The sequence below is a fragment of the Vombatus ursinus genome, unplaced genomic scaffold (assembly GCF_900497805.2).
Source record: "Vombatus ursinus unplaced genomic scaffold, bare-nosed wombat genome assembly UNPS02003292.1, whole genome shotgun sequence".
Lineage (NCBI taxonomy): Eukaryota > Metazoa > Chordata > Mammalia > Diprotodontia > Vombatidae > Vombatus > Vombatus ursinus.
Genome location: NW_020943070.1, coordinates 487451 through 512805, shown reverse-complemented (window position 1 = coordinate 512805; position 25355 = coordinate 487451). Strand labels below are relative to the sequence as shown.

Below are 25355 nucleotides of genomic sequence, written 5' to 3'. Positions count from 1 at the left end.
AAGGGAGATGCTGTTGTTATCCCCATTTTACAGTTAAGGAAACTGAGGCAGGCGGTGGCTAGGAGCCTTGCCCAGAGTCCCACACCTCGGAAGTGTCTGAGGTCCGATTTGAACTCGGATCTTCCTGAGGCCAGGCCCGGCCGCCCCTGTGCTTGCAGTAAGAGTGCTGAGTAACCGGTAAGGACTAGCTGAGTGGGCGGCAGTCCCAGGAGGTAGCCAGGCAGGCACCCTTGGCCCCATCCGTGTTGAATGTAGATGGCGTGTGGCAGCTGCTTCATAAATGTTTCCGCTCAGGACCACCAGAGCCAGCCTCAGAGCTGTGGTCCCCAGCGCAGCGCACACCCTCTGATCACTTCCTGGTGGCCCTGGGGCCTCTGGCCTGGCCGGCAGGATGGTGTCTCTGGTCCCCGTCCCTGCCAGGGCCACAACTCCTATAAGGGCAGACTTCGAGAGAGGAAGAAGGTGCCATGTTCAGGGCTTCTCTCCATTGCAGATCGTCACTGCCTTGGCCATTGCTGGCACCCTCAAATTTAACCCAGAGACAGACATGCTGACCGGCAAAGATGGCAAAAAATTCAAGCTAGAACCTCCTGATGCAGACGAGCTTCCCAAAATGGTAATGTCCCCTTGCCCATGTCCTGTACCTGGGGCCCAGCCCAGAGCTCCCAGACACCCTGGGCCCTGGAGCAGAGGCCGTGCCCCCAGACACCCCGGGCCCTGGCTGTTTTTGGCTTGAGGTGTGGCCACTTTCCCATAGCTGATGTCTGTCCTCTTTCCTTACCCCCTGGACAGAACTTTGACCCTGGGCAGGACACCTACCAGCACCCTCCAAAAGATGGCAGCGCCCTGCGTGTGGACGTGAGCCCCACCAGCCAACGTCTGCAGCTTTTGGAGCCCTTTGACAAGTGGGATGGCAGAGATCTGGAAGACCTCCAGATCCTCATCAAGGTCAGCAACGGGGTGGGGGATGAGGGACAATGGGCACTGCCCACTGAGCTTCCGGGCAGGATGGAGGGTCACTTATCCTGCCCAGAGTCTGTCCCTTGTCCTGGTCTCAGCCTCCACATCTCCTGGCCCTCCCCAGGCTCCCTCCAGGAAGAGCGGCCACTTTGTTCCCCATCTCTGTCCCAGAGCAGGCCTCTTAGGTTGCTGACAGAGTGGACATCCCATTTGGCATGGGCTTGTGGCCAGGGATGACCAGACGTAGCCCTCGGGTCTGCTGTCAGCCTCAGTCTGTATCTGTCCCGAGTGCTCTTCCTTCCCCACCCTCCTCAGAGCCACAGCTCAGACTCAGCCGCCCGCTAGTACCAGGCCAGTGAGCTTGAGAAGACCTTAGCAGCTCCCCACATCCACAACACCCCTCTTTGGGGTGGGGGGGGGCAGGGTTGGCTATTTTTTTTCCCCTGGAAATAGTATTTTATTTTTTCCAATTACATGTAAAGATAGGTTTCAACATTCATTTTTTCATAAAATTTCGAGTTCCAAGATGGCAAGCAATCTGATATAGGTTATACATGTGCAATAGGTAAACGTATGTCCACATTAGTCATGTTGTGAAAGAAGAATCAGAACCAAAGGGAAAAGCCACGAAAACCAAAAACCAAAAAAAAGTGAAAACAGTCGGCTTCTATCTGCATTCAGACTCCATGGTTCTTGCTCTGGATGTGTATAGCATTTTCCATCATGAGACCTTTGGAGATGTCTTAGATCCTTGCATTGCGGAGAAGGGCTAAGTCTATCAATATTAGTCATCACACAAGGCTGTTACTGTGTACAGTGTTCTCCTGGTTCTGCTCATTTCAGTCAGCATCAGTCCATACAAGTCGTTCCAGATTTTTCTGAAGTCTGCTTGTTCATCATTTCTTATAGCACAATAGTATTCCATCACATTCATAGACCACAGCTTGCTCAGCCATTCCCCAACTGATGGGCATCCCCTCAGTTTCCAATTCTTTGCCACCACAGAAGGAGCTGCTGTGAATATTTTTGTACAGTGTATCCTTTAAACCTTTTTTATGATCTCTCTGGGAGATAGCCTTAGATGTGCTATTGCTGGGTCAAACAGTATGCACATTTTTATAGCATAGTTCCAAACTGCTCTCCGGAATGGTTGGATCAGTTCACAACTCCACCAACAATGCATTAGTGTCCCAATTTTCCCACATCATCTCCAACATGTATCATTTTACTTTTCTGTCATATTAGCCAATCTGATAGGTGTGAGGTGGGTTTGGCCATTTTTGTCATTCCTGCCCGCCCATATCATGACGTGACACCCAAATTTTTGTCTAGCTCCCAACGAGAGGACATCTTCTCCTAGAGGGCCTTGCCTCCTGTCCCGAGCTTAGGTGGACATTGGCCTTTGGCACTTTCTGTAACCTTAGTACCACTGGTCGCCAGGCTTCTGGTTTAGTTGGGTCTCCTTCACCTCTCCTCCCGATGCCTACCTACTGTGTGCCTGTACCCTAGTGCATGCAGACCCTTCCCAGAGCTGCTGGCAGGCTGGCTTCCTGTCTGCCAGGCCTGCCCGCAGGCAGCTCACCCTCCTCCCCCAGGTACCTCGTGGCTCGATCTGGTCACTTCGCTGGCCACAAGTCAAATCGTTGGCCTGACCAGGATGGTCCTCTGGGCTCTTGCTCTGTGCCCTCCACTGCCCCCAGTGTGCTCTGTGCTTTCTCCTCCCTGGTCTCCCTCCACCTGGTTGGTCTTCCTCTTTGCTGAATTCCCACCTATCTCCTCCCCAAAGCCCCCTCCCCCAATTAAGGCAGTAATTAATGACACCCCCCCCCCCAGGCCCCCAAAGCTGGTTGTTCCTCCTAAATGTCCTTGGCCTATGTGTTTTCTCCGTTTTGGTCGCCCATGTATGTATTGTGTGTCCTTGTGAGGTAAATCATAAGTCCCATGGGGTCGGGGCAGTGTCCAGTCTTTGTCCTCCACCCCTGAGGCTGGCACAGTCATGGGCACCTGGCCGGCCGCTGATGTTCCCCCACACGTCCCTGCCCTCCCTGAGTAACCCTGTTAGAAACCCAGCCTCCAGGAATTGTTCTGGGACCCTGGGTAACTCTCCCCATCCCGCCTCACTCTGGGCACCTCACCCGAGTGTGGGCATCTGAGTTCTGCTCTTCCTGCCCCCACCCAGGTCAAGGGGAAGTGCACCACTGACCACATCTCTGCCGCCGGCCCCTGGCTCAAGTTCCGGGGCCACTTGGACAACATTTCCAACAACCTGCTGATCGGCGCCATCAACGTAGAAAATGGGAAAGCCAATTCAGTGAGAAACGTCGTGACCCAGGAGTTTGGGCCGGTTCCAGACACGGCCCGCCATTACAAGGTAGGCCAGGCGACGCCATGCGGGGCAGGGCTGAGGACCGGGTGTCTCAGCTCCTCAGAGCAGAGAACACGCCAGGGGGTGGGGACGGGGAAGCCCAGGGAGTGCACAAGGAGAGGTGGTGTCCATGAAAGGTTGACAAGGACACATTTCAGGAGAGATTTGGAAAAGGAAGGTTTGGGCCTGTGGAATGAGAAGCCAGAGTGAGGGCGCCGGAAGATTGGCAGCGGCCTCTGCACGCCTCCTGCCTGCCCTCCAGAGGACGGTCAGACCCCTGGGCTCAGCTGCCCTTGCCCGTCCTCTGCAGCCAGGTGACCTTGGTCACCTGGGCCTCCCGGGGTATTCTGGCCACGCTGCGGACCGGGATCGGGCAAGAGCACCAGGTGGACGGGCTGGAAGCCAGGCCCCTGGGCGGGCGTTTTGAGAAGTAGCATCCTGGGGAGGATGCAGCTTTGGGTCTGGGGCCCGGCAGGTGGGAGGCAGGAGCCTGAGGAGGAGTAGGAGGAGCACTGGATTGGAATTCTGTCCCTGCATGTGTGACTGTGGACAAGTCACGTCCCCTCAGTTTCCTCCTCTGTCAGTTGAGGGCTAGGACTAGATGGAAGTCCCTCTGACGCCTGCCCCACTCCCATCCATCCGAGGGCTCGTGAAGGCGTGGAGGGAAGCTGTTCTGTCCCTCCGGGCAGGAAGAGCAAGGTCCTCTGGGTAGCTGCCTCTTTAAACTGAGGCAGAGGAAGGGAAAGGACTTTCCAGAGTCACAAAGGTCACTCGTAAATGGCAGAGCCAGGATGCAAGCCCAGGAACTGTGGCCCAGCCACTCAGTCCAGCACAAAAGCCAGCTGGCTTCTCTGCTGGGCTGGCCCTAGCGCCCTGCCTCCCTCACACCAGGAGAGCAGGCTGCCGGGGCCCCTGGTTTGGAGCCTCGGGACCCGGGGTCCCTTAGGATCTCTCAGGTTCTCAACCTGTACTGCCGAAGCTCAAGGTCAGGGCTGGGAGCAGCTTTGGCTCCTGGCCCCTCCCAACCCACACCCGCTCCCCTCAAACAGAAAAATGGCATCAAGTGGGTGGTGATCGGAGATGAAAACTATGGGGAAGGGTCCAGCCGGGAGCACGCGGCCCTGGAACCCCGGCATCTGGGGTGCCGAGCCATCATCACCAAGAGCTTCGCCAGGATCCACGGTAGGCTGGGAGGCCTGCTGGGAGGCGTCATCCCCCCACCATGCAGCCAGAGTCAGCCCCTGGGGGCCACACTCACCATCCCTCTTGCCCTGGGTCCCAATGCCTGGACCAGGGGAGAAGCCTCAGCAGACATGGCGTGCCCTCTGCTGGGAGCAGTGCAAGTCACCCCTGGTCCTCTCTTCCCTCTGAGCCAAGCTAGAATGTGTTATCCTCCCCCCCACCCTCCTCCCGGCCTCAGTGTCCCCATTGGCCTGTGGATGTCTCTGACTGCTCTAGCTCCTTGCTAGCACCACCTGTCTAGCAGCACCCCTCTCCCTGCCCTGGCTCTCTGCTGGGAAGCAGCCAGAAGCTCGAGGCCTCTGGGGCCGCAGCGCTGAAGGGTCCCTCATCCTCTGACTTCTAGAAACCAACTTGAAGAAACAAGGTCTGCTGCCTCTGACCTTTGCTGACCCCGACGACTATAACAAGATCCACCCTGTGGACAAACTGACCGTCCAGGGACTGAAAGACTTTGCTCCTGGCAAGGTAACAGGCTGATGGGGCCGAGGGCTGTGAGTCCCTACCCTGGAGGGGCCCCAGAAACCAGCCCATTTTTCAGGGGAGGAGACTGAGGCCCAGAGAAGGCCAGTGACTGCCTTATGGTCAGCTTAGAAGCAGAGCTGGGATGAGAACCCAGATGTCCGGCAGCCCTTTCCTCTCACATGGGTGGGGGGCCCCGGGAGCCCTGGCCAGCCCCTGGACAGTGGAGGCTCAGAAGGCCACAGCTGGGCCCTGCCCGGCCCGGGTCCCGGGGCCCGGGGTGGGAGCAGGTGCAGGGAGGCTCTCATGCTTTGCTCCCTGCAGCCGCTGACGTGCATCATCAAGCACCCCAACGGGAACCAGGAAAGGATCCTCCTGAACCACACCTTCAACGAGACGCAGATAGAGTGGTTCCAGGCAGGCAGCGCCCTGAACCGGATGAAGGAGCTGCAGCAGTGAGGCCCTGCCCCCCCCCCTCCACCCCGCTCCCCCCTGCCCCGGACTTAGCTCTGGCATCATTTACAGAGGAGCGCTTCCATCTGCCATGTGTGTCGTCAGAAACGCGGTCATCAGAGCCCCCTCCTGCGCGAGCGTTGCGGTCCCCACACTCTGGCCCCTGGGCCAGGATGCTGACTGTATTTACTTTGGGTCATCAGACTCCATCTGAAGAAGTCTTTCTTCCCTGATCATTTCACTGGTGGCTGGAGGTTTTAAAAGAAAGAAAATCTTTTTTTTGTTCTTCCAGTTGAGGGACTGCTTCCTTGTCCAGGGCGTGTTTGGGTCCCCTTAGTGATTCTGGTCTGGAGCAGGGCCAGCCACGCCAGGGACCAGCCCCTGCCCTCACCTGCCTGCCTTCCCTTCAGGCTGACACAGACACACAGACACAGACACACACGCACACACGCACACACGCGCGCGCGTACGTTTCTCACCAGAAGTCTTCAGGGGACAATGGTAGAGCTACAAGGAACATCACACATTAAATCAGGTCCAATGAGCAAACTCGGGCCCACAGACACACAGGAAGTATGCTCAGCCCAGCATGGCATCCACTACTCCCTGGGGTCTCATATGTGCTTATTTCCCACCCAGCCCCCAAAGTAGCCTGGCCATGCCAGCACCGTTGGTATTCACGTTCATCCTTCCCATTATGCCCAGGTTGGCCTCCTCTCCCAGAGTCACCCCAGTTGTTCTGCTGGCCCCAGCCCTCAGAGCCACCCACCGACCCCTGGGCACTGGCACGTGGATGCTGAGCTCACCATAGTGGGGTCAGTGAGAGTTTAGGAAGCACCTACCATGTGCCAAACACATAGGATAGAGACAAGTGACACATGGGGGAAGCAGGGCTCTCTGGGTAAGCTTGGGAAGGGGCAGCAGGGGCAGTTAGAGGACATAAAGAATCCTGAGCCTGAGGCAGGCCTGGAGATGCAGCAGGCTAGACTGGGGAGTGAACTGGGGAATGTTGCCAGGGGCTGGAAAGCAGGTAGGGGCCAGGTTGGGAAGGCCTTTCAAAGCTAGGCAAGAGTCTATTACCAGAGGTAACAGGGAGCCATTAGGGTGTGAGAAGAGGAAAGGAGCTATGCTCCGACCTGAGCCTGGCAGCTCTGGAAGATGAATGCTCAGGGCAAGGGTCACCAGCTGAGTGAGTAGGGCTGGATGCTGGAGATGGGGAGACCCAAGTGACGAGATCTGGAAACTCATCAGCTATGGAGAGTGAGAGAATGAGTTGCTGAGGCCTTTGGCAGAAAGGGGAGCTTGGAACAGGCTTGGGTGGGCCAACTTTGTCATGGCTCCAGCATGTCCATTTTGAAATGGCCCCTAGGCAGTTAGGGATATGGGACTGGAGCTCAGGTGAGGGCATGCAGGCCTTCTCCCCCTTCTACTGCAGACTCACTGAGGACACCCAGTCAGGCCGTCCCCTGGCCAGCCAGCGAGCCTCCCTCCATGGGGGAAGATTTAACTGGGCCTGGCCCGTGTCGGCTACTGAGCCTGAGGGCCCTCTGGCTCCTGGTCCAGCCTGCCTGGCCTGGCCACCCTGGGGCCTGTGAGAAGCCAAGGCAGACCTTCAGTCCCTGGACAGGCCACGTAGCTTTGCTCTGTCCCGTGCCCCCACCTCCTATGACTAGTCCAAGCGGGTCAGACAGGGAGCACTTGTTCATTTGCATCCAGGCCACCAACAAAGGCCCTCTGCCCAACCTTTAACTTGGCAACGCCAGCTCGATCCCAAAACATCCCAAAAAAGGGCCTCAGCATCTGCCACTCCCAAGGAAGATGCGAGCCTGCTTTTTGCCAGTAACAGCTTTTTTATTTTTCGGGGGGGGGGGGGGGGTCTGCCCACGCCTTAAGTGTGGCCCGGCTCCTGCAGCTCAGGAAGCCGGTGCGAAACCTTGCGTGGTGCTCCCGGCGGGGACGGACGTCGCTGCCACTGTGCGTTTGTAAATAGAGCCCAGCTCTGGCTTGGTGACTGACCAGTCAGAATGCCTCAGAGCTCACCCAACAACATCCCCAGGGGTAGAAGGCAGCAGCTGCCAGGACAGGTCACTGGGCTTCACTGCTGGCAACTGACTGGGGGCAGGACCAGGTGATTCCGAGCAGGCGGCTCATGAGACAGGAAGGGACGTTCCCAAGGTCACAGAGTCAGCAAGTAAGAGCCCAGTCAGACCCAGGACCTTCATTCTTTCCTGTAGATGGAACCAGTCCACACGGGGGCAAAGAGGATGCTGTGTGAAGCCACCAGCAGTGGCTCTCTGCTCTGGGTCCTTGGCTCAGGGCTGGGGATGGAGGATAGAGGGAGGACTCTCTCCGACCGAGGAGGCCGGAGGGCTCCCAGGGAGGCTGAGGCCAGCAGCCCAGCCCCTCTAGCACTCCCAGGCTTGTGCCTCAGTCTCCCTGGCCTAGGCTGCTGGCACAGGGAGCATCTTCTGACTGGCACTAACTGCTAGTCCACCAAGAGAGAAGCCCCAAGCCTGGTTCACTGATGGATCCCTGCCAGGGGGAGAAAATGGGCACATTTAGGCTAGACTGAAGGAGTCCCCAACTGGCAAACCAGCCCTGCCCACGGGCACTTGGGGAGCCTGACTGTGCTGTCCTTGGTCGGAAGGGGCCGGTTTCACTGGGCACTGTTGTGAAAGTGGCACAGGACAGACACAAGTCCTCAATGATCCTACGAGATGGGTGGTGTGCATGGTGGACCCTAGGCAGCCTGCGGGCCTCGATGGGCCTCGCTGGCTAGGCAGTAAGGGAGTCACAAAACACCAGGGCTCTGGAGCTTCTACCACCTTGTGCTTGCCCTGCTCCGGCTGTTCCCATCGCCCTTCCCCCACACCCCCACAGAGAGGGCCAAAGATGCCCATGATTCCCAGGGATACCCAGGCCCCCCAGGCGTACATGACTGGAATCTCATTCTAGGGCCCTTTCAGAGCAGCCACTTTTCTCACATGTGAATGAGCTTGGCCCCACCATGTTGGGGAAGGAGACAAGAGCCAACGTCATTCTCTTCTGGACCTAATCACTTCCTTCCTGTTAGCATGCGGTGAATGACAACCGGCCCCTCCCTTGAGGAAGGAGGGGTCTCCTGACCTTGTGTGTGCTGGCACGTGGCTGGTGGCTCTTGGCATTTCCCGAGGGCCCCCTCCCCAACCCACGGCCCACGAGCTGCTCCTGGGGCCTGGCAACCTCTTACCACGAGGGTGTAAGGGGCCTCTTTCTTGGGAGCCTCTTCACTGGAGGTCGAAGCCTCGGCAGAACTGGGGCCTGTCGGGGACGTGTCAACAAAGCTCTCATCCACCACCCGGAAGCGGATCTCCTCACCGGTGTCCATGTACAGGTCATGGGCTCCTTCTTCCGTCTCATATTCCCAAACCCACACCTGCTCGGCCTCATCGCTGGTCAGGTTCAAGGGTTAAGGTACTCAATCAGCAGGAAGCAGGTCTACAGCCCCAAGCCCCTCCTCTTACCGAGGCAAGCTGGTGCCCAGGCTGAAGGATCGGGGCCTGCAGCCTTCTAGGGGGCCTGGGCCCAGCGTCAAAGTCCTCCCCCAAAATGCACAAGTGAGACCTCGGGAGTCAGTCAATGTCAGAGCTGAAGAAAAGGCTGGAGGTCACCTCCATCCAAACCCCTCATTTATCAGATAATTTTTTTAATGAGGCAATTGGGGTTAAGTGACTTGCCTGGAGTCACACAGCTAGTGAATGTTCCATGACTCCTGGGCCAGTGCTCTATCCCCTGCGCCACCTAGCTGCCCCACCAAACCCCTCATTTACAGGTGAGGAAACTGAGCCGGGGAGGTGCCTGAGCTGCCCAAGCTCATTGAGGTCAGGTAGTGGCAGAACAGGGCATCCCCCAGAGAAGTGCTGCTCCTGGGCAGTCAAGCTTTGTGGGAGGCCCAGCCAGCACCACAAGGGGAGGGGACCCAGCTCCTGGTCCGGGGCTCAATGGCAGAGCTGCTGGTGTGGGTTCCAGCCATGACCTCCTGGATCACACCAGAGCCCCTTCTCATGTGGCCCCCAAGCCAACGCGGAGCAAGAGGGCCCACCCAGAAAGCAGGTGGAATGAGCTCCCGTTCCTGCCAGCCCTGGGGGCCCCAGAATCCCCGTGGCCGTGCTGCCCCCTGGTGGCAGCCCTGGCTCCCACCCACAGCAGGAAGGATGCAACTTGGCCGGCTGCTGCAAGGATTCTGGGGGAATGAGGATGTCGTCAAAGAACCCTAGAGAGACTGAAAGGAATTTAACTTGTATGACTGATAAGGAAAGGCCTCTGAGTGCCCAGCAGACATCCCAGACCCTCACGAGAAGTCTCCCTGGGCCTGCAGAAAGCGGTCCCACCAGCCCAGCCGGCCTGGACCATCCCCTCTGCCGCCACTGGCCTGGGACCACAGACCTGGGCCGCCCCTGTACTAAGAAGCAGGCCCTCTCCACCCCCCATGGGGTAGGAACTTTGCCCTGCAGTGCCCACCTGCCCACAGCCCTGGCACAAACCTCACCAGTCTACCTCAAGTCTGCCTCAAGGTCCCCGCTTTATGGAAGGCCTCCCCCCTACCAGCCTCTGGCCAGTACCCTGGCACAGATAAGACTCACCCTCATACATCTGATTCACAGCCAGCTTTTCAGGATCAGTCCATGGCAAGTGCCAGCCATAATCACTGGTCTGGCCCACCCACGACCTCCCCGCTGGAGCTCTTCCTACAAGACAACTCTGCCAGGTGGCCCAAGGAGCCCCTTACCATGAACCCCATCTGGGCTGCAGCCTTTGATCACGCCAATGAGGATCTCGTCCAAGAAAGGGTGGAAGACCACATAGCGGAAATGGACTGAAAAGAAGCAAAGTGAGCCTTGCCCCAGGCTCCAAAGCATTCTGTCCCTCCCTCCTTCCATCTGTCAATCTGTCCCTCCCTCCGGGTCTGTCCATCTCGATCCGTCCCTCCCTCCCTCCTCCCGTCCATCCATCTGTCAATCTCTCTCTCCTCCCGTCCATCCGTCAATCTGTCCCTCCCTCCGTGTCTGTCCATCTCGATCCATCCCTCCCTCCTCTCATCCATCTGTCCCTCCCTCCGTGTCTGTCCATCTCGATCCGTCCCTCCCTCCTCCCGTCCATCCATCTGTCAATCTCTCCCTCCCTCCTCTCATCCATCCATCTGTCGATCTGTCCTTCCTTCCTGCCATCTCTCTATCTGTTGATCCCTGGCTGACATGACAAAGGACAAACCGCTGCCCCACAGCTAAGGGTCTTCCACAGCAGGGCCCTGGCGGAGGCTTCCAGTCCCCGGCCTAAATCCCACAGGAAGAGAATCCCTGACCACATTAGATGCAGACTCCAGACTGACCAAGAATCACAATGTCTCACAATGTCAGGGCCAGAAGACACCTCAGAGAGCATCAGCTGACAGGGACACAAGAGTTCCCTCTGCCAAGAGCCCTGACCACTGAAGACCTCTGGGACGGGGACTAGGTGCCAGGCTGTCTCACTTCTGGACTGCTCTGATTTCCAGGCGTCTCAGACACATCTCTGTCCAGCCTAGTCCAGTCTCCATAATCCACTGAAGGGAAACAGCCACGAGCCATGGGCCTCGGGCATGGCAGCAGGGCCACCCTCCTGCTCCCCCTGGGCCCAAGGGCCACGCTCCACAGAACCTGGATGCTTGGAGAAGCCGAGAAAGTCCTCACCGGGAAAAAGGATTAGATTTATCATCCTTGGTGCCAACCTAGGAGGCAGATTCAGCTCAAAGAAGGAAGTCCCCACTCAAGTGGGATGAGTTGCTCCCTGTCATTCAAGGTGCCCAGGTAAGGGCGAGGCCACGTGTGAGACAAATGGTCAAGGAGGCCCCTCAGATCTTAGAGGAGGGCCACCTATGACCCTCTTGGGTCTTGGCCCTGCTTGGCCAGGCTTGGAGAGGCTGTGACACCTTCCCAGAATAAAGTTTAAATGCACAAGATAAGAGCGGAAGGACAAGGGAGACCAACTATATGGAAATACAGCTAAAATACTGCAGAAACCAGTTAATGGGACCCAGATCAAGAACCCCTGATCGCCCATCTCTTCCAGCAACCCAAGGCCCTTCGACAATATACCCAACAAATGGTCACGTAGTCTTTGCACGAACGCCTTAAGTGCCAGGAGCTCAGGCCCTGATGAGGCAGTCAGGTGCATTTTCAGAACACATTCTGAACACAAGTAAGTTCTTCCTTTTACTGAATCAGAAGCCATTTTGATTGGAAATGGAGTTCCCCAGAATGCCACCCTCTCCCAGCCAATCACTCTGGAACCCTCCTCACAGCCCGTCAGGTGTCAGGTGACCTTGAAGGTCCCCTCTCAAGCTGCCTACAGTGCTGGAGGCACGGAGGTCACTCGGAGGAGGCCACAGTCCCCACTGGGACCCTCTGCACCAAAGTCAAGTTTGACCTTCCTCGAAGGCCCGTCTCCTTTAGAGTCTGGAAAGGGCAGAATCAGCTCAAGAGGAATTTAGGTTAAAAAAAAAAAAATTCCTTCCTTTAGACTGATTGGCCAGTGTGCCTAAGGCACAGCTCTGACCTGAAAAGGGAGGCCCGAGAAGGCCTGCCATTGGCATGGAGGGCAGGGTGGAGGAAAGGACCCCCTTGGTCTCTGTCCTGGGGAGCCAGTGCCCCTCACGCTTCCCTTAGCAGCTCCCAGAACCCGAGACCCAGGGTGTTCAGTCTGCACAGGATAGACTGATGTGACAAAAGCTGAAGACGTGGGCCCAGTGACTCCAGCCACATGAAGGGAAAAGCCACAACCAAACAGACCTGAGCGTAGCCCAAGTGAGACTCCCCCTTCTGAGCAGAGGCAGGGGACCACGGGTGCGGAACCCCGCATATGCTGTCAGACAAAGTTAACGTGAGTTTTGCTGGACTGCCTTTTTTCCCTCTTAGTTCTTTGTTATTAGCAATGGCTCTTTAGAAGGGAGAAAACATATTCAGAAATGGAGGTTAAAAAGAAAGCTATGAATAAAAATGTTTTTAAAAAGATGCACTCAACACCCTTGCTTACTGGCAGACGGAGGGAGAATTCTGCAGGGCAGCTCAGGAGGTGGCGGATGGGGGGCAGGCAAGGTCACCACGGCCACTGAGCTGGGGGAGACCCTCATCATTAACCACGATGGCAAGGCCTGCGTTGCGGGGAGGGGGGGGAGCTGAGGAGATGCAGAGCTTGGGAAGGAGGGGACAAAGAGGTCATTCACTCACAAGGTGGAAAACTCATCCACCTCCCAGCCCTGGGAATTTGGAGGGCAGGGAGAACACGAGGCGTCCAAAGCCTGCCCTGCTGCTCAAAGGGCCTCTGGCAGCGGCAAAGGGGGAGGTGGCCCCCAAAGCAGAGGTCAGGGGGAGGTGAACCCCAAAGCACAGGTCCAGGGGGTGGGACTGTCCAGGAATCCTCCAAAAGAGGAAGGCACCATAGAAATCAAAGCACTAGTGACTAAAGGATTAGTGCTCCCCAAATAAACCAACGTGTCGGATCCCAGATCCCTGCTCTCTGCTGAGGAGCTCGGAGGAAGCGTGTGGTCCAAGCCTTTCCTTTCACCAAGGTGACCTTGGTGACCAGTTGCCCAGAGGCAGCTGGCGAGAGTGGAGAGAATCAGCAGCTCCTCGTGCCCACTCTGCCCGTGACCGCACCTCCCTGCCCTTCTCTGGGCCTCAGTTTCCTTAGCTGTAAAATGCTGGGGTTGGACTAATTGGCTTCTGCCACTTTCTCGCTCATACTCGAGGCTCATACCGGAGGTGCTGGGGGCCTAATGATGCTGTGTCCAGGGGTCCAGGAGGGACCAAGGAAGGAGCCTGCCCTTCCCTAAGGACAACTGTGCCCCCCCAATCTGTTCCCTAGAAGACTGACTGGCCAAGGAGCCTCCCACTGCCTGGACCAGGCCCAGGCCCACGTGCGGGGAGCACACAGTGTGGCCTCAGCTCCCAGGCTCAGATCCTGGGCTGGCTTTTTGCAGAGACCTTGAATGCGGGTATTTTGAAAATGCAAACTCTTTTCCCAGCCTGAGTTCCTCCTTTTTCCCTTAGGGAGGTCACCCTGGCCAGTGTAGCAGGGTAATTCAGTGCCCCAGAGCAAGAAGGAGGCCAGAAATCTGTCTGAGCAGAGTGAAGGAGGAAGACAGCAGCCGCCAGCTGAGAGAGAAAGAAACCCTCTCCTAAGGCTCTCAGAAGTCTCTACGTGGGCTGGTTCAATATTAGGAAAACTATCAGCATAATTGATCATATCAACACCAAAACTAACAGAAGCCACGTGATCATCTCAATAGATGCAGAAAAAGCTTTTGACAAAATACAACACCCATTCCTATTAAAAACACTAGAGAGCATAGGAATAAATGGAGTCTTCCTTAAAATAATAAACAGCATCTACCTAAAACCTTCAGCAAGCATCATATGTAATGGGGACAAGCTAGAAGCATTTCCAATAAGATCTGGGGTGAAACAAGGATGTCCATTATCACCATTGTTGTTCAATATCGTACTGGAAATGTTAGCTTTAGCAGTAAGAGCTAGGTGGCGCAGTGGATATAGCACGGGCCCTGAATTCAGGAGGACCTGAGTTCAAATCCAGCCTCAGACACATAACACTTACTAGCTGTGTGACTCTGGGCAAGTCACTTAACCCCCATTGCCCAACCCCCCCCCAAAAAAATGGATGTTAAAAAAAAAAGCAGTAAGAGAAGAAAAAGACATTGAAGAAACAAAGCTATCATTCTTTGCAGATGATATGATGACATACTTACAGAATCCTAGAGAATCAAGTAAAAAACTACTTGAAATAATAAATAACTTTAGCAAAGTTGCAGGCTATAAAATAAACCCATATAAATCATTGGCATTTCTATGTATTACCAACAAAGCCCAACAGCAAGAGATAGGAAGAGAAATTCCATTTAAAGTCACATTATAAAATATTTAGGAGTCTACCTACTGAAACAAACCCAGGAACTCTATGAACACAATTATAAAACACTTTCCACACAAATAAAGTCAGATCTAAATAACTGGAAAAATATCAGTTGCTCATGGGTAGGCTGAGCTAATATAATAAAAATGACAATTCTACCTAAGCTAATTTACTTATCCAGTGCCATACCAATCAAACTACCAAAAATTATTTTCTAGAGTTAGAAAAAATAATAACAAGATTCATTTGTAATAACAAAAGGTCCAGAATATCAAGAGAACTAATGAAAAGAAATGCAGAGGAAGGTGGCCTAGCCATTCCAGATCTTAAACTGTATTATATGTACTGTATTATAAAGCAGCAATCATCAAAACTGCTTGGCACTGGCTAAGAAACAGAGTGGTGGATCGGTGGAATGGGTTAAGCATGCAAGACATAGTAGTCAATGACTATAGTAATCTATTATTTGAGAAACCCAAAGACCCCAGCTTCTGGGATAATAACTCACTATTTAACAAAAACTGCTGGGAAAACTGGAAAAAAGTATGACAGAAACTAGGCATAGACCAAAATCTCACACCATAAACCAAAATAAAGTCAAAATGGGTTCATGATTTGGATATAAAGGCTGATACTGCAAGCAAACTGGGAGAGCAAGGAATAGTTTACCTATTAGATTTATGGAGAACAGAAGAATTCATGACCAAACAGGAGACAGAGAACGTTACGAAAAGCAAAATGGCTAATTTTGATTACATAAAACTGAAAAGTTTTTGCACAAACAAAGCCAATGCAACCAAGATTAGAAGGAAGGTAGAAAATTGGGAAAGAATTTTTACAACCAGTCTCTCTGATAAGGGCCTCATTTCTAAAATATATAGAGAATTAAGTCAAATTTATAAGAATACAAGTCATTTCCCAATTGATAAATGGTCAAAGGATATGAACAGGCAGTTCTCAGATGAAGAAATTAAAGCCATCTATAGTCATACGAAAAAATGCTCTAAATCACTATTGATTAGAGAAATGCAAGTCAAAACAACTCTGAGGTACCACATCACACCTATCAGATTGGCCAACATGACAAAGCAGGAAAATTATAAATGTTGGAGAAGATGTGGGAAAATTGGAACACTAATGCATTGTTGGTGGAGTTGTGAAACGATCCAATCATTCTGGAGAGCAATTTGGAACTATGCCCAAAGGGCTATAAAAATGTGCATACCCTTTGACCCAGCAACAACACTTCTAGGGCTATATCCCAAAGACATCATACAAATGGGAAAAGAACCCACATGTACAAAAATATTTACAGCAGCTCTTTTTGTGGTAGCAAAGAATTGGAAATTGAGGGGATGCTCATCCATTGGGGAATGGCTGAATAAGCTGTGGTATATGAATGTGATGGAATACTACTGTGCTATAAAAAATGATGAACAGGCAGACTTCAGAAAAACCTGGAAAGACTTTCATGGACTGATGCTGAGTGAAGTGAACAGAACCAGGAAAACGCTGTACACAGTAACAGCCACGTTGTGCGATGACTAACATTGATAGACTTAGCCCTTCTCAGCAATACAAGGATCTAAAACATTTCCAAAGGTTTCATGATAGAAAATGCCATCCACATCCAGAGAAAGAACTATGGAGTCTGAATGCAGATCGAAGCAGACTATTTGCTATTTTTTTTCTTGTGTTTTGTTTCCTCTTTCTGGTGGTTCCTCCTATTGGTTCTAATTTTTACTTAAGACATCACTAATGTGAAAATACGTTTAATAGGAATGTAAATGTATAGCCTATATCAGATTGCTCACTGTCTTAGGGAGGGAGGTGGGAAGGGAAGGGGAGAAAAATTTAAAACTCAAAAGCTTATGGAAGTGATTGATAAATCAAAATAAATTAATTAAAAATTAAAAAAAAAATAAAGAAGTCCCTGCGTTAGTTCTAGCTAGAGCTAAGGCTCAATAAGGGCTGTCCCTGGGGAAAGGCACGAAGCCTGGAAAAGAGAAGGAAAACTAGCCCTCTCCTTCACCTGGAAATGTGGGGGACAATGGGTGTGGAACACTGCATATGTTGTTGGTCAGGCTTACGCATGTCTTGGTTTTGTTACCAACTTTCTTTATAGAATGAGAGTGGGGGTGTGTGTGTGTGTGTGTGTGTGTGTGTGTGTGTAACACAGTCTCTTAAGAGGGGGCCGGCAGGGGAGGGGGCACAGCAGGGTGCCCTAGGCAGAGCACGCCTGCAGCCTGGGGCCCACTTCTGACCATCACCCTGCCCAGCTGGGGCACGTCCAAAGGAAGGTGAGCAGGAGGAGACGCCAAGGGTCAGCCAAAGGAAACTCGAGCTCAGGGCAAGACATGGGGGCCCGTGAGCCTGGACCAAAGCCAGAGAAAAGCTTAGAGATGCCTGAGTCCAAGTCTTCCTTTTACAGAGGAAGATATTGAGGCCCAGGGGGTGGGGGAGGTGAAAAGGGACCCAGCTCCTCAGTGGCAGAGCCAGGCCTCAGACCCAGGCCTTTCCCACCATGCTTCCAAGGGCTGCCTCCAACACCCCACGGGCCATCCTTTGGACACAGCTCCAGAAACAGCACCAAGTGCCCAGGGTGGAGGTCATGGTAGGGCAGTCGGGGCTCCCCAACAATCGGGGGTGTCCCAGAGGAGAGGGAGCCGCTTCAGGTCATGGCCCCAGCCTAGGGCAAAGGCTCAGTGGGTAGACTGCTGCCCCATGTGGCCCTGGCCAAAAGTCTCAAGACCTCTGAGATCTCTGCCAACTCTCAGCTCAGTGTAGAGGGGAATGGGGATGCCCACCTTTGGTATGGGACGCACCATCCCCTGGGAACACGTAGGCGTCCTCTAACTTGGTGATGTCATACAGGCAGATGCAAAGCCCAACGTTGTACACGACCTGTGGAGAGACGCTGACTCACCCACAGGTCTCGTGTGTCCTTACGCCCTCGGGTCCTCGGCCATACCCATCTGAGACTGTCCTGCCCGCCTGGGTGGGCTGGCTTTGCTGGGCCCTCAGTCAGTCACTGACAAGACTAATGAGACGCTCGCCCAAGAGGACCCCAGACAGGAGGATCAGGCCAAGGTGGGCACCAGGCTGGGCCGGGGAATGGGAAGGCAAAGTCACCCTATGAGGCCGCACCTGTGCTGGGGCCGAGGGGGCTCCGAGGCCTCCCCAGGAACGGGCCCAGGTGATAAAGGCAACAGTCAGGTACCCTCTCCCTCTGGAATGAGGGAGACGGTCTCGATGGCCTGCTGGGCACTGTCCAGTGCCCCCGCCTCTATCTTAAGTGGGAGTGACAGCCCCACCTCACCACCGTTCCACAAGAAGTGATAAGCACCTCTATGTGCCAGGCCGGGGAACACAGGCCCCAGGGACCAGAGGACCACCTGCCCAGCCCACGGATGGAGCCGCTCTCGTCTGGCCCCCAGGCCTCACCTTATTGGCCAGCTTCTTGTTGAGCTCCTCGGCGATGGAATCGTTGAGCTTCCTCTCAAACTGCCACGGCGGAATCCGCACCGTGTCCACCATCTCCACCAGGACAAACATCCTGGAAGCCCGGAGCCAGGCCCTGGAAGAGAGGAGCCCCCCGGGGAGGCAGGCCCGGCTCAGAGGCCACCCCCTGGCAGCAGAACCTCAACTCTCTCTCCTAACTCTCCCAGGCGGAGCCAGAAGGAACTGGAGATCAACTAACTGCCCCAACTCACAGATGAGGAAACTGAGGCCTGGGAGGAGGAAGGGATCTGCCCAAGGCCTCACACAAACCCTGAGGGTGTGCCCAAAGGCCCTGGGGGTGGGAGAGGCTAAGGCAGAGGGCACTGGATCGGGGGTCCAGAGTGAGAAACAGGAAGAAACTGGGGTGAGGGAACCCCGAGAGTCTGGAAGCCAGAAAGAGACCTTGGAGGTCATCTAGACCAACCTCCTCCTTCAACAGATGGGGAAACCGAGGCCCAGAGAAGGACCGTCACCTGCCCGAGGCCACACAGCAATTCAGTAGCAGATCACAGAATCAGGGATGGGGGTGGGGGAAAGGGGGACATCTAGTCCAACCTTCTCCTTTAACAGACGGGGAAACTGAGCCCTAGAAGCAGACAGGGGCTGGCCCAAGGTCGCGGGACAAGTTTAACGGGGGGGGGGGGCATAGTGAGGACACTAGGTCTGGGGCTGGGAGGGGCTTCGGAGGCCGTCGAGTCCGATCTTCCCTCTTTACAGAGGGGGAAACAGAGGCACGGGACAGGTGGGTGGTTCGGGCTTCCGGGGTGCCCCACGCGCGAGCGGGTCTCAGACAAGAGGGTTCCTGGGCGTCGGCCTCCCGCACCCGCACCGCGGGCAGGGGCACCGCGACCACATAGGACACGCACCAGCCGCCACGCGCCGTCTCCAGGAAACAGGATCACTTCCGGATATTGAACCAATCAGAGTAGGCTCAGCCTCTCAATCCCGCCCCCCAACTTCCGCCACCTTCTCGCGGCAGCCCGGAGAGGAAGGGAGCATGCTCAGACTCCTCCCCTTTCCCCCAGGAGCCCCGCCCCCTCGCCCCGGCTCCGCTGCGTCCTCGCAGACCACGCCTCCAGCTACCTCGTCTCCTCGAGCCCAGCCCACCGCCCTCAGGCTCCGCCCCCTTTCCTCCCGTCTTCCCTCCGCCACTCCATCCCCCAGCATCTATTAAGCGCCCCCTAGACGCCGGACCTCGTGCTGAGTGCTGGGGGATTGGGGGATGGGCCTTCCAGGCCCCCTGAAACTGACGTGGGCGTCTGAGTGAAGCCGGGACGGGGGCAGACCGATGCCTAAGGAGGCCGAGGTCCAGCTGGAGAGCCCTGCCAGGCAGGCTGTCTTCAAGCCTCTGCTGTCTCCCTTTCGTTTGCTCTTAAAAAAATTAATTTTGTTGATATGTTTTGTTTTACATGGACTTTCCCCCACGTTCTTCTCACCTCATTATTATTAACCATCTCTTATTAAAAAGGTTTTTTTAGGGAGAAAGATAAAGATATGGGAGGGATACAGGTACAAGGGAAAGAGGGAAAAAGAGGGAAGAAAAGAGGGAAAAACCTGCAAAATTTATATATATGATATACATTTTAAACACTCTAACAATGTATACAATCTTCCACAGCTGTGCCCCCTTCCCCCACCTCTGCAAAAGAAGGTTTCTTCTACTATTTTTTCTTTTGGAAGGAGGGGAAGAGGGAACGACCATTTATTAAGCACCTACAGTGTGCCAGGCACTGTCCTCTGCTGTCTCCCCAAAAAAGCAGGGAATTCACACACACACACACACACACACACACACACACACACACACACAAAACCTCCCCGCTTGTGGCCTGGCTGCCATTGGCCTGCTGATGAGGGCCATCCACTGGTTCATAGCCCACCCCCAACTCAAGCCATGTTGCTGGCCTTGGTCTTTTGAGAAGGTGACTGTTGTGGAAGCCACCCATAGTGCCTCAGGCAAAATGTAAGACACACTGCAGTCCCGCGTGGTGGACAATGTTCCTACCCTGGTCTGAACTGAAATGAGGAAAAGGTCCCCTCTAGGTTCCAAAGGCCGGGGATCTAAAGAGGGAAAGCTCAGACAAAGTGTCTACATGCAGAAGCAAGGATTCAGTTTTGTGGTAAGAGGTCATGAAGTCCTCCAGCGAACCTCCTAGCCCAGAAGCAGACAGAGGAGTTTCTTGACCAATCCCACAGCTGAAGGACCGTGAACCACAGCAAGGGAACAGAACTATCAGAGCTCCTTAACAAATATTTTTAAGTACTTCCTTGGTGCCAGACACTGTGTTAAGCATCCCGGGTATAAAAGAAAAAAAGTAACAAGGGAGTCCTGGACCAAGTCAGACACCCTATTCAGTCCAAGAGAAGATGCAGGCTAGAGCCAAGAAATCATGAGGCACAAGGCCGCAAGGAGGAGGAGCAAACCTGGTCTGTGCCTTTAACTGTTCTGTGAGTTCTGTGGACTGTGCAGGGTTTAGGACAAGGGGATCACTCTCTAGCAAACAAAGGTTCTTTCCCCACTTGAGGAGTTCCAGGGTGGTGCTATAAGTCCAAGGCATTGTAGAGGCCCCTGGGAAAGATGGGGAACTCCGTAGGAGTAGGTTCTTTGACTCTCTCGAACCCTTGAGTGTTAATATTTTATAAAGAGGTTGGGGAATACCCAGGGGAGTACTATAAATCTGGAGGCCCCTGGTAAAGATGCAGCTCACCAGAGTGGAGGGTAGCTTAACTTGAGAGCAAAGTTGTGTTCTTTACCTTCTCTAAGGTAGGGGTGGGGACTCATTCAATGTAGTCCTATGGGTCTACAAGACCCATAGATCTCTAGGAAAGGTGAAAGGAGGCTCAGTAAAAAGAGAAGGGCAGTTATGTGGATGAATTATGGACTCAGCTAATCAATGAGTACTGATTATGTGCTTACTGTATGCCAATTGCCGTGCTAAGTTCTAAGGACACAAAGAAAGGCCAAAGCCATTCCTGCCTTTGAAGAACTCACATTTGAAGAAGGCAAACAAAGAAGAAAATAATTGATCCTTTGCATTTTTTGGAGCAAGTTAAATAGAGTGTGTCCTGTACTCAGTAGTGGGCTAGAGAGGTCCTCTCCAGGCACCACTGCTCCCACCCCAACCTACACAGTTGAGGGCTTTGGACAGAGGATTTCAGCCTCTGGGAGCTGGGAAAGTTGCTAGGCCACAGAAGCCCACCTGCATTGAGGGGAATTTAATTTCTTTAGATATCAGTAGAGTTTGGGGCCACCCAGCAGCCATCATGGAGTGGGGTTGGTGGGTGGGGGAGAGGAGGTCCACCCAAACCTGTGCCCATACGCTGCCCGAGAGGGTGCGTTCCACGTGCCTCACTTGGCTGGGCCAAGAGGCTCTGTATTTGTTGCTCAGGTCTCAACCCTTCCTCCATCCTGCACCTGCCCTGGGCATCCTGGTGGAAAGGAACCCTGGATTTGGACTCAAAGAATTCGTGACTCCAAATCCCATCTCTTTAGCTGAAGGATCTTGTCCTGAATCACCCTGGGTCCCAATTTCCTCATGTGTAAGAAGGGCATTGGGTCAAATGACCTCCCGCTCTGATGCCCGGGATCCCCTGGCACAGGTTCAAATGTTTGGCGTCTTCCTCCTGTCCTCTCCACCCCCCACTTCCCTCACCATATACTCATAGCTTGATGAAGGAATCTAGCCCAGCGGGTTTGGCGTGGCCTCATAGATGACTCGGAGTATTTGAATAAGCTATGGGGTATTTGTTTAGCATTGTCCTAGAAAGACATTTGTGGGGGGACAGGTAGTATAAGGAAGGCACGACACGGGCTCTTTCCTTTCTAGTTGGGGAGCCAAGGCCAGCACATAAACAACAGGGGCATAGAAGTGGGAGTTTTGTGAAATGTTAAACTATTTGGTTCAGAGGGTAAGTGCTATAGAAGTCCAGAGGACAGCAGAAAGCTTTGTGAGGACTCTCGACCCATCGTGAAGGATGAGGAGGGTTTGGAGAGGGGGAGGACATCCTGCGAGAGCCTCCTACTCAAACCAGATTGCCCATGCAGGGGCTTTGCAAGCCTTCACATACGTACGTGCTGTGGATTATTAGCAGTGAGAGACAACATGAAGTCCGTCCAGAAGAGGTGATGTCAGCCCGTGACTGGACCTCCCCATTACCCTGAGCTCAGGGCAGCCAGCCTCCAATTTAGGGGGGACGTTTCCTTTCCCGCTACTTTGTTGCCCTCCTGCTTTTTGCATTTTGCCTCAGCCCACCATGTCCGTCCTGCTGTTTCCTTGGATAGATCCCTTCTTCATGAGCTTGAAGGTCACATTCCGGACCCGGCCTGACTCATACCTATCCAAGGCCTGAGGTCAGGAACAAAAGGAGACACCACCAGGCCATTTAATAAACAAAGAAGTTTATTTAGTGGTAGCCTGGAAAGGATATTCAGCAAGGACACAGCGTGAGGTCAGTTGGACACAACTCCTCTGCCACCAAGTTTTCCATGAAGGCGTGACCTGCCTGGTCAACTAGCAGTGCCAAGTCTGAGGAGCCCCAACTCTTTGTGTGCTGAGGCCTTTCAGATGGCAAGATTCAAAAGTCAGGACAGGGGGCAAGTAGGTGGCACGGTGGATAGAGCACTGGCCCTGGAGTCAGGAGGACCTGAGCTCAAATCTGGCCTCAGACACATAACACTAGCTTTGTGACTCTGGGCAAGTCACTTAACCCCAATTGCCTCACAAAAAAAAAAGGTCAGGACAGTTCAAAGCTATGAAACCTTCTATGAGTAGGAACTCCATCAGCTGATCAAGCCTGAGCCCCATGGCTAAGTCCATTTAAGACCTGAGGATACTTTTCTTGCTGTTGGGGGAAAGAGAAAGGAATAAGCATTTATACAGCACCTACTATATGCCAGGCACTGGCACAATATTATCTCACTGGATCCTCCCAACAACCCTATGGAGTAGGTGCTGTTATCATCCCCATTTTACAGTTGAGGAAAACGAGGCAGACAGAGGGTCTAGCCTAGCCTTTGTGAAGCAGATGTTATTCACATCCCAAATTTATCTGAATGAAAATTAAAAATCAGCTGTTTTTGACCAGCAAAGTAGTGGCAAGAGCCCAGGTCTGGGAGAAGAGATGTGGATTTTAGTCTCTGCTCCCACTCAGCATGTGATCTCAGCAAGGTACAGTAGCCCCTCTCTGGGCCTCAGTTTATCCATCTGTGAAGCAATAGGGTCAGAGTGTGGCTTGGTGGGGTTGGAGCATATGGAGTCCAATCACCAGCTCTGCCCCTTCTGACACACTCCAGTGACGCTGTGGAAGTCACCTCCCTTCGCTGGCCTCAGTTTCCCCATCTGTACAATGAGGTGGTAGGCTGCTCTGACTTCTAAGGTTCCTTCCAGCTCTGGTACTCTAGAGAATGAGGGCAGATGAACAAAATGGCTCTTTCAGCTCTGATGAATTCCATGGATCTGCAGCCTGGACTTAGTCGAGAGGTTGGCTTTTCAGCTATTGCTTGTTCCTGTGAGACAGAGCTTTTGCTCAGTGGTTAGTGCCTAGCATAGTGATGGGAAGGCCTGCCCTAGAGACAAGGTCTTCTCTGCTCATTTCTAGGTCTTTAAACTGAAGGGGGAGGGACTTTTCTGCCATCAGCTGCAGCTGCTGAGAACCTGGCAAAGAAGGGAATGTGGAGCTATTGACCAGTCCCATTTAGGGGGAGATTTCCTTCTTGGCCTTGAGGGGTGGGCTTCAGGATCCCTCTCTCCCGCATCCTAAGGAGGGAGAGAAGGGACCCTGGAATCTGGCTGGAAGTACATAGATTGTTCAAGGAACTGATCCAGGAGAGGTCAGAGAGGAAGGAAAGCTGGATGCAAGGGATAAACCACAAGGAGTAAAGCAGCTGAGGGGGGGGGAGGCAGGTCAGGCTGGAGACGCCCGCCCAAGAGGCCAGGGTCAGACACGGAACTGCCTCCTCCACCGACCCTGGAGGCCAGGCCAGCATCCCTTGGGAAGCAGCCCCATGTCAAGATCTGAATCTGATCACAGAAAACTAGGGCCTGGCTGCACTGGAGGGGAAGGGTCTGGGCTCTGGCCCCAGGCCGGCTCCTCCCTCTCTGGGGGACCCTGATGGCTCACCTCTAAAATGAGGGACTTGAGGGCAGCTAGGTGGCGCAGTGGATAGAGCACCGGCCCTGAAGTCAGGAGTACCTGAGTTCAAATCCTGCCTCGGACCAAACACTTGACACTTACTAGCTGTCTGACCCTGGGCAAGTCACTTAACCCCAATTGCCTAAAACAAACAAACAAAAAAAACAAACAAACAAAAAATGAAGGACTTGGCCTTCTCACCCTGGGCCTGTGAACTTGTTTTTTTTGGTAATTTTCAGATATCCATGTCCAATGAATATTGGTTTTCTTTGAAATCCTAGTATTTTATTTGATGAGTTTCAAACCACGATTCTTTTTTGGGGGGGGGGGCGGTTAGGCAATGAGGTTAGGTGACTTGCCCAGGGTCACACAGCTAGTAAGTGTTGTGTGTCTGAGGCTGGATTTGAACTCAGGTCCTCCTGAGTCCAGCGCTGGTGCTCTATCCACTGCGCCACCTAGCTGCCCCCTCAAACCATGATTCTAATGAGGAGTCCCTAGGTCTTACCAGACATTTCCAGAGGGTCCCTGATGCAGAAAAGCAAACCCCAACCTGGCCCTGGCTAAAGTCCCTTCCAGCTCTGTCTGCAGCCCACACTGTATCTGGTAAACAGCACCCCTCAGATGAGAGACGGAGCCAGACAGGCTGGACTCGTCCTTCCTCCCCAGCCTTAGACACAAAAAAAAGGCTGGCCACAGCCAAACATTGACATTTAACCAGTTAGAAACAAATTGGGACCCTGGTGGGAGGGGTCTGGGCAGCGGCCACCTGGGTGCAACAGCTTGGGGACAGGGAGACTGAGACAGACCTGGGATCTAATTCATATGGTGAACTCCCAAATGGGGAAAGTCCCTCTATGGAGGTCAGCACCCACTGTGCCATGTAGGGCCTTAAAAAGCTGCCGCGCCTTGGTTAAGGGTCTCCTCTCAAGAGAGATCATGCGTGTAAGGCACTTCGCAAACCTTGAGCCACTGCCCAAACATTGGTATAGTGAAATGGCATAGAGCCAGCCCGGGCCTCACTGGGTCAGATATACCGCATAAACATTAAAAAGCCAGCCTCATGCACACAGCATTTTGCTGGGCCCCTATCTGGCAGGTGAAGGAAGGAGACAGTGCGGCCTTTGGCCCATGCCAGATGCGAGGGTTACAGGAGGGTGTCTGGGCTCTTCCCAGGCTTCCCAGCTTTCTACAGGCCTGGCCACCCCCCAGCCCGTGTTACCGAGTGTCTGCTTCACTGAGATCCCCTCCAGGCAAGCCCCTTGGTTTCCAGGCAGAGTGCCTTGTTACTCAGACTGCA

The 25355-nt window shown here is 53.8% G+C and overlaps 2 protein-coding genes across 5 annotated transcripts in view; one reads left to right on the top strand and one right to left on the bottom strand.

The window, feature by feature from the left end:
* The window catches only part of ACO2 (aconitase 2), a 33400-nt gene extending 27630 nt beyond the window's left edge, over nt 1-5770 (top strand). The window contains exons 13-18 of the mRNA XM_027874197.1: nt 494-616; nt 793-948; nt 3140-3331; nt 4375-4507; nt 4911-5032; nt 5351-5770. Coding sequence (XP_027729998.1) covers nt 494-616; nt 793-948; nt 3140-3331; nt 4375-4507; nt 4911-5032; nt 5351-5485 — 861 coding nt within the window. The 3' untranslated portion in view covers nt 5486-5770. The remainder of the gene's footprint in view (nt 1-493; nt 617-792; nt 949-3139; nt 3332-4374; nt 4508-4910; nt 5033-5350) is intronic.
* Nucleotides 5771-7343: 1573 nt separating this feature from the next.
* On the bottom strand, nt 7344-18833 carry POLR3H (RNA polymerase III subunit H). 4 transcript variants are annotated; one of them, XM_027874216.1, is made up of 7 exons: nt 18793-18833; nt 17870-18002; nt 17233-17329; nt 10248-10334; nt 9677-9740; nt 8709-8910; nt 7344-8011 (listed from the first exon to the last, which is right to left on the bottom strand). In XM_027874216.1, the coding sequence occupies exons 2-7, from the start codon at nt 17978-17980 to the stop codon at nt 7958-7960; spliced, it is 615 nt and encodes a 204-aa protein (XP_027730017.1). In that variant the 5' UTR covers nt 17981-18002; nt 18793-18833; the 3' UTR covers nt 7344-7957. The 4 variants fall into 4 exon arrangements, with proteins under 4 accessions (XP_027730017.1, XP_027730010.1, XP_027730024.1 ...); XM_027874209.1 differs by lacking the exon at nt 18793-18833 and adding an exon at nt 18351-18738; XM_027874223.1 differs by lacking the exons at nt 9677-9740; nt 18793-18833 and adding an exon at nt 18351-18739.
* Nucleotides 18834-25355: the final 6522 nt, after the last annotated feature.